Source organism: Barbus barbus (assembly GCF_936440315.1).
Source record: "Barbus barbus genome assembly, chromosome: 6".
Taxonomy (NCBI): Eukaryota; Metazoa; Chordata; class Actinopteri; order Cypriniformes; family Cyprinidae; genus Barbus; species Barbus barbus.
In genome coordinates, this window is record NC_136734.1 from 38,911,520 (window position 1) to 38,920,446 (window position 8,927).

At 38.1% G+C, this 8,927-nt stretch overlaps 1 protein-coding gene across 1 annotated transcript in view; it reads right to left on the reverse strand.

Annotated features, from left to right (window-relative positions):
* The window catches only part of LOC306871527 (5-hydroxytryptamine receptor 7-like), a gene marked incomplete at both ends in the record, with an annotated part of 28,442 nt that extends 19,739 nt beyond the window's left edge, over window positions 1-8,703 (reverse strand). The window contains one exon of the mRNA XM_079419542.1: window positions 8,243-8,703. Coding sequence (XP_079275668.1) covers window positions 8,243-8,703 — 461 coding nt within the window. The remainder of the gene's footprint in view (window positions 1-8,242) is intronic.
* Window positions 8,704-8,927: the final 224 nt, after the last annotated feature.

Below are 8,927 nucleotides of genomic sequence, written 5' to 3' on the forward strand. Positions count from 1 at the left end.
GTAATTCAGCACATCTGCAATAGACAGGGTCTCAGACAAGCACAAATAATGGCTTTTGTGATGGTTTATGCCTCATATAACATGTGAGAGATCACAGTTTATTGATCCGTGTCAAATCATTTTAATCGAGATAAGATGGTGGGCCAACGTGTGAAAACTGTAAGCGATTTTCTGTTGCAAAAAATGAATGTAATCAAAATGCACTTACTGAAGTTTTAATGGAGTTTAGACATGAATGGAGCGTGACATGATGACAGTCTCCTGCCAGTTAGTCTCCAAGAACAATATGAACAATTTTTCCTTTAGCATTGTTCATAATAAGACCAGAAACATAAATACATAGAAGATAAATAGAGATGGTTTTGAATTCACGTTGACTTAAATTTATGATATTAAATATAAAGCATTTATTCAGTAAATTAAATTAATGTACAAATATGTTGAATAAATAATAAATCATTTTTAAACAAAACCACCGATTATTTTATACTCTCATTATACAGTAGTGTTTTACAGTAATCTACAAATAGCAGCTGTAAAAATTCCCACGAGCCAGTAAAAATCATATGAGTAGCAGAAGGTCTTAAAATCGTTTTGTGTTGGTTAATTTGGACTGTAAACACAACCACCTGCCACTGGCAGTGTGTTGACCTGTGGGCAGAAACACTAACACAGTTAGCATAGTTTTATATCAAGCTATGTGTTGTAAGAAACTCAGGAGGAATCAATAATGTAACAAAAGTTAAAAAAAAACATCTGGATAGAAGACCAAATCTTTACCTCAGGACATTTTCATCACAGAATTATTCTTTGCTTCCTTATTATTGGTTGTGCAATCTTGCAGGTGCCTCTGCTTGCAGAGAACCTTAATAAAAGATGTACCAAAAAAGATGATTATCTTTACACAGAGGATGTTATCATGATTCCCAAGTATGGAAATTATATGAAAGTCATTACCACCAAGTGGCCCAGTATAAGCCCACTATATATATATATATGGTGATGGTGATAGCGCAGTGGATAAGACACATGCCTTTGGTGTGAGAGACCCGGGTTCGAATCCACTGAGAGACACCAATGTGTCCCTGAGCAAGACACTTAACCCCTAGTTGCTCCAGAGGCGTGCGACCTCTGACATATATAGCAATTGTAAGTCGCTTTGGATAAAAGCGTCAGCTAAATGAATAAATGTAAATGTATATATACAGCCAATATGGACCAATATACCTAGTGGTGAACAAGCTTGTCACCAGCTCAAAATAACCTCATAATTTCAGACTGCAGCAAACTGAACTCTGAAAAGAATTAAAAGAATCTTGCCATTTTAACATCTATTGAAACTGAACATTCATCATGTTGCAAAATTAATTCAAATGAAATTCAGGACATCTGCAAGCAAGACAGAATGGTTTTCTTCTCTCTGAGTGAATGAAAATCTCAGACAAACACAAATAATGACTTTTGTGATGGTTTATTCTTCATATAACATGTGAGAGATTATAGCTTATTATATTACCAGATGTAGTCGCTTTTATGGCGAACAAGATGGCTCCATGCTCATCTAGAATACAGCATAATTATAAAAACATTTACCACAGAAAATTACTTTGTTTCATCCCTCATTTGGCAAAAAAAAGGAAACGTACAGTAATGAACTTACAATGGAAGTCTACCGGGGAATGCATCAGAGGATTCAAAAACAGAAACTGAAGCTTGTGTGTTTGTGAAAAAATAGTTGTTTTAAAAGTCCCTTTAAAGATGGACCCCTTTTTTACTAGGTGAATGAACTTGTTGTTATGAGCTACTGACACTGTTTCTGTAGTTTGCAAGCATTTATGAATTAACAGAGTAATCTAAAGTATTTTCTGTGGTAACTGACAGGATTTGTGAATTTTAAATGGTTAGTTCACTTAAAAGTGAACTTTCTGTCAACATTACACATGTTTTCGAGGCTTGACCGCCCCAGTGTAACCCGTTCCCTTTCATTGCATGGACAAGACATTCTGCTAAAAGTTTTTGTGTAAAGTCTCATGAGTTTGCATGCGCAAAATAAGGGTAAGTACATGATGACAAAATACAGTGTATCTCATTTTCAGGCTAACTATCACTTTAAGGATTTGTAAGCGGTTCCCCTCAGCTTTTATATAAGAAAACGTCCTCTTTTTCTCTGCGGTGTGCCTTTTCCCTTAACATCTACCACTCCTGTAGAGGTAACTCTATAAATTTCCAGCCTCTCTTCTGTGAGACAACTGTGTCAACCTCCCTCGCGCTGCAGCGTGATTTCGGTTCTCCGTCCTCCCTGAGGAATAAAGCATATTACCGCTTGTCATCATTTCTGGTTAGGGCATCTCATGCAAGATGATACCCAATCATTTTGGGGATTCGAGCATGTTTGCTTGAGCGCATGTACAGCGTGACCCCTGGCAGCATGTTAGAGACGTGCAATACTCTTAAGTGATTATATAAAAATATTAGTGTGAAAATCACCGTAACCATTTCTCCTGTCCTCTCGCGGTCACAAGGAGAAATCAGTGGCGGTCAAAAACACATGGGTTGACACTGACAGGTGTGACTCAACATGTCAGGCAGATCTCAGGTGAGTTTTACCTCGGAGCAGCCTCTCTCTGGGCCTCCATATTGCACGGCGGAGCTAGTCAGGAAAGCAGAAACAGCGTCATATGCCACTAAGACTCAAGGAGAGTAGTCACAAGAACACTAGAGACCTGAGGCTAGTTCCTGGGCCACTGGGAAAACCTGCTTTTTGAACCTGAACTGCATCTGTGTCCGTTCTCATTTCTGAATTCTGGAAGACAGCCAGACTGTGTGCGTCTCATTTGCAATTTTAATGCGACTGTCCCTTCCCATCCCCACACGCAGAATTCCCCCGTCCAACATATATGAGGCCTTTTTTTTTCTTGCACAAAGGACAGAGTTACATAGACTTCCTTCACTCTCGCTGGAGTTTAATTATTAATGTCACTCGCTTGAATAATTGATATCACAATTTATTAATCTCAACAGGAGCGCCAAACGTAAAGTGACCAAGTAAAATAGGGATAATGTGGGCATGTATGTGGCTTTGACTATTTTACAGTTAAACAAGGATAATACAAGGATGCCAAAGTTTACAGAAGGGCTGAATTCTTTTTATAGTTTTATAAAACAATTTAAAGTTCCAAAGAATAAATGTGCAGACACAATAGCGAAAGACAAGTAGGTACATTATCATAAAAATAAACAGTGAATTGTGTATATACACAAAAATATAATAAAACCAGCAATATTGTGAAATGTTATTTCAAAATTGAATAGAAAGTTGAAAAGGCTTTTGAGTGATAGAGCATTCAAGACACCCCTAAAAGATGATCCAGCAGTTAGTATTGCGAATGCATTCAGTCTATTGAAGCAAAGACATGCCACTTCTATTTTTGATGTATCCTCTTTAATAATGCAACAAATCCGACACTTGATTTTTGAAGTGCCGTGCATTCACATTAGCACGTTACATGAACATTACCCAGTCACATTAGCATGAACATCATGAGAAAAGCCAAGTGCTACTTCCTGTTGTCTTTGCGCCTTTGCCTCAAAACCCAGGGCTGGGTGCTTTCTCACTACTTTAGACTGGCAGTAAACATTCCATTCACTAACACTTAATGCTAAAACTAGAAGGATGTTTCATCACTGTCACTTCACCCTGAGATGAAGCTACAATATGCCCATAAATAAGAGTCAGGTCTGATGTCTCAGTAAGATGGATAACTAGCTTGAGCTCACTCATGGACAACTTAATGGGGTATTTGTGGGTTGTTGTTAGTGAGGGTGATTTGTCTTTAACATTGGAGAAATAATGGTGATTTATTTCATGAGATAATACTAAGCCCATTAGAGAAACATTCGCTCTCCTTTTATGATTGCTGATTTCTTTTTCTCACACTCTCAGAGCTCTCAATTACCCTGACAGAGAAATAGTGTATGTGTATCTGAATTATCTATTGCTATATTAAAGTAAGGAATGTTTATAGATGCATTTATACATTAAATATTTGCATATTTTGAGTGCAATAATGAAACATGTCCAGTAAGAACAGATATGTGTTGACTGATTTGGTTTAATGTTGATTTTAAAATGTCTCAATTTGTCAATCATCTGCCTCTTTTTCCTCAACTCCAGCTAATTTCTCTTACTGTTAAAGGTCTTTCCTTGCTGCAGAATGGCTTTAATCTTTAGAGATTTGGACTGTGGATAGACAGTCCTGACTTGTATGAAGAGCCTTCTTGTTAGAAACACCTCAAGATTTTTGACAATATAGTAAATGGTCCTTTAAGAAGACCTCACTTTGAAGACGAATGAGGATAAGGCATTAGCAAGGTACAGGGTCACTTCCATTATTTAAATGATCTACAGTATGTGATTGTGCACTGAATCAAAGGTCAAAGCATTTGTCAAGAGTACTTGAACACTGAGTTGCTGTTTAGGAGCTGTCCTTCACTGCTGGCTTCTGTAAAATTCATTTAAGAGCATAAAAAGGGCCTTAAAAGGAGTCTTAAAGGGCCATGGTGGCATTTTTATTACATTATGCAACATAAATTATATTCTCTTAGTCTTAAAGTCAGCATAAAATCAAAATTGAGTTGCTTAGAACTGAAATTTTGTGCTACTAATGTCACTAAATAGAATTCCAAATAAATGTTTTTGAAACACTGTACTTGTCTTCCATTGTTTGGACTAATAGATATCCCTGGTTCACACTATGCTACATTATGAAAAAAAGAGGCATGACCTTTATGCTAAAATATAGTCATATGCCATTCAGAAGGCATGTGTATTCAGATACATTTCCAAATTAAATACTGGATCCGTTTGAAATTAATAGCCAGTCTGACTGTACAGACTGGGTAATCTCATCATGGATGCCAGCGACACAATCTTCATTTAATAAAACCAGAGCAGAGCAACCTGACGGATCACACTGCTTTATTCTCACTAACAAGAGAAGCACTAAGCACCTCCTGTCTGTCCAAACAGAAAAACCCTTTCCGGCCATCCTCGAATGTGCAATCACTTCTCATCAGCTTTTTATCAAATGGAACAAGCGTCATAAGAGACTAGGTTTGTTAATAATCCTTAAAAACCCTCAAGTGCTTGTTGAAAGAATATGAGCCTCTGGTATGTACAAGTGTATAGATTAAAGTGTCTTACTAAGCGATAGTAGACGTAATGTGCTGGGAAAAAATAACAAAAAATGTGTCTGTGTGTCACGCTCATGGACTGTTTTGTGTTTGTATTCCTCTCCATGTGCTCCCAGTTATCTAGTTTTCCCTTGTGTTCTCTAATGCCCATATTTGGTTTTGTTCCTGTTCTTAATGTGTTCATTGATCCCAGGTGTGTCTCGTCAGTTGCCCTCGTTTAGTCATGTATTTAAAGTGTTGTCTGCCCCATGTTTCCTTGTCGTGTCTTGATCATCAAGCTGTGCTATATGTGTCTCCAGCCAGCCATGTGGTAGCCTTGGTTTGTTTATTAAAGCCTGTTGATTGTGAAGAATTCTGCATTCCTTGCTCTAATGCAGTAGCAGCATCGTGACACTGTGTGAGTATCAAAAGCGTTCTTCTAAAAAGAAAAAGGTCAGCATGAAGAGACAGAGGAGTGCTGTCCCTTACGAAAAAGTATACTCAAGTGTGCTGTTAGTATACTTCTAAACTAAAAATAGGAAAGTATACTTTTAGTCTACTTCTCAGAAATATACTTAAAATTACATTTAGAACTTGGAAAAAGTCTAAATATGTTTGAGCTATACTTGTGCTTTGAGAATCCGTGTTTTCGTTGTTATATGGTAGGGAGCGCCAGTACACATCTGTACAGAATTCCCCCCCCCCCCCCCCAAAAAAAAAACAAGTGAAGAAACCAAAACAGATGCTTCCACGTGTTAAAACCACATCAAAACTGTACTTACTACATAACGTATACTTAATAAAATAAACTTGAGTTATAGCCTACTACTTTTTGGCAAGGGGTACCATGTTTTGTTTTTCTGCTATACACCTCAAACTTTATACTGTATCATAAAAGTAAAGGATTCATTGGCATTGATGGTTCCATGAAGAACCTTTAACAACTCTAGAACCTCTTCATTGCTCAAAACATTCCTTAAAGTGGAAAAAGGTTCTTCAGGTTATTAAAATGGTTATTTTTTTAGAACTGAAAGGTTCTTCAAGGAACAAAAGTTTTTCTATGGTGTGAAACCACCATTCACTCTTTAGGTTCCATGAGGAACTTTTCATAGAGATACAATAGAACCATTTGGGGTTCCTCAAAACAGTTCTTGACATAACCATTTTTCTTATTGTGAGGATTATTTTAATAATCTGAACAAACGTTGCAATTTAAAGAACCTTTTGTGCATTGGAATGGTTCCATGGATGTTAAAGACTGTTAATGGAACCACAGATGTCAAAAGAATCTTTATTTTTAAGTGTTGTGTAACATGCACATATTTTGATACAATGTAAATTAATTAAACATGAATTTTGTCTAATCAATTTCTCAAATGAATGATTTCAACACTTTAGCTCCTTACTAAACTGATGAACTCCCTACACCAGAATGGATGGGCATCTTTAAACAAGACAGTTTTATAATCTTTTGTTTTATTTTATATACTGTATATATTTTATAAGCAACCTGAGCTTCCAGCCCAAAAGATAAAGCATCAACCCCAAGGCACCGCCTGCCAAAGGTATTTACTCCAGACATGTTGTAAACCATATTCCCCATTGACTTTGCTGTCATATAGAAAAACAGCCCTTGTGTTCAGTTAGAAAGCAACACATTTTAAATCTGAACTAAATATTAATGGCCACTCTGACATATAGATCAATGGCTGATTGAATTAACTATTCAATCACATGACAGTTTATTACAGCCATATATGTGAAAGTCAAGACCGCAAAATCAATACAGCATTTTTTTTCACCCCAACATGAGCCAGTCTCCTAGTGGACTTCACTACAGCAGCAGAATCTCGGACTTCACATCCCAAAGGACACTAGCTCCTCAGACGTGTCAAACCAAATCAGGGTCTGTCAGCGACCCCCTCGTGGTGTCACATGGGAGACTGGCTGCAGGTGTATTGACCCTATTCTCAGTCTGGAGGAATGATGTCCAACATGGACACAAGAGTTGTCAGTCTTAATTTCTGCTGTATACAGTGGACACATCCAGTGAGTCGCCTTGACATTCGAGTGAAGGAAGTTGCCAGAGCAGTTTAGTGCTGACTGATGCTTATTTAACTGAGGTATAGTATTAAATGAGCAACAACATGGAACATTTATGATTAGATGGGTAGCTGATGTGACATGTTGTGCAGTGACCGCAGTGCCCAGCAGTTTTTCAAACAGCATTTTTCTATTTGTAAATGCAATTTTTGTGGAATTATTCACTGAGAGACTATATGTGACCCTGGAGCACAAAAGCAGTAGCACGGGTATATTTGTAGCAATAGCCAACAATACATTGCATGGGTCAAAATGATTGATTTCTTTTATGCCAAAAATCATGTAATCAGTAAAGATCATGTTCCATGAAGATGTTTAATTTCCTACAGTACATCAACTTAATTTTTGTTTGGTAATATGCATTGCTAAGAACTTCATTAGGACAATTTTAAAGGCAGTTTTCTTGGTTTTTTATTTATTTATTTATTTTTTTTTACACCCTCAGATTCCAGATTTTCAAATGGTAGTACCTAGGCCAGATATTATCTATCCTAACAAACCATACATCAATGGAAAGCTTATTTATTATTAGCTTTCAGATTATGTATAAATCTAAATTTTTTTTTTTTTTTTAAAAGACCCTTATGACAGGTTTTTTGGTCCAGGGTCACACATGGAATATTTGTAAAGTGCAAAAGCTAAAAGGAATTTAAAATGGTGGAAATTCTTAATAGGCCTACACTTTCCTGTATACATAGCCTACACAGTGATATGTGGAGTGCATGCATAAATAAATGTGGTATACTTTTATTATGCTTGCCAATGCAATATTTTGATAAACTACTGGTTAAAAAATGATGCTAAACGGGTTGTAGGTTCAAATCCCAAGTATCATATGTTGCTTCATAAACATCACCATTGTGTTCAAGACACTTGGGTTGCTGCAGGAGGACTGTCCCTGTACCAAAGTCACTTTGTATTAAAGCGTCACCTAAACGACTTGGTAAGAAGAAGCCAACCTACTCACCTGTCCACACTGATCACGCACAGCGTCATGATGGATGCAGTGCAGCACATCACATCCATGCCGATGAAAATGTTACAGAAGACCTCTCCAAAAAGCCACTTTCCTCCCGTGAGGTCCGTCACGATCACGAATGGCATGACCACAATAGCCACGGAGAGATCCGCCACAGCCAGAGACACCAGCAGATAGTTGGACGGCTGTCTGAGCTTCTTAACGACGCACACCGCGATCACCACCAGCATATTTCCAATCACCGTCACGGTGGTGATGATGGCCAGCATCATTCCGATGACAATCTTCTCCGCTGTGGTGAAATCGAGCAACTGTTCCCCGCAGGAGTTGTTCCACATGGCCAATGAGATGTTGTAGAATAAGTGTGAGGAATCATTGAGAACTTCCGACGCGACCTCCGGGTGAGTGAACGAGAAGAAATCTAGCGAGCCCGATGAGTTGAACATCATCCCTGAGCCTGATGATGAAGAGCTCGCCAAGAGTGCGCTCCGTGCGCCAAACGCATGCTGAAGCGAGCGCAGATCTGGGGTGTCTTCAGGCTTTCCAAAAGGGGGAAAAAGGCAAGTTGTGCGGATACAGCAGAGGAAAACCTAAATAAACGGGAAGGAGGACAATCACCACGGTTTGGCTGTATTACGCGCGCGTTTGGAGAAGCTGTACAGTCCTTGACTTG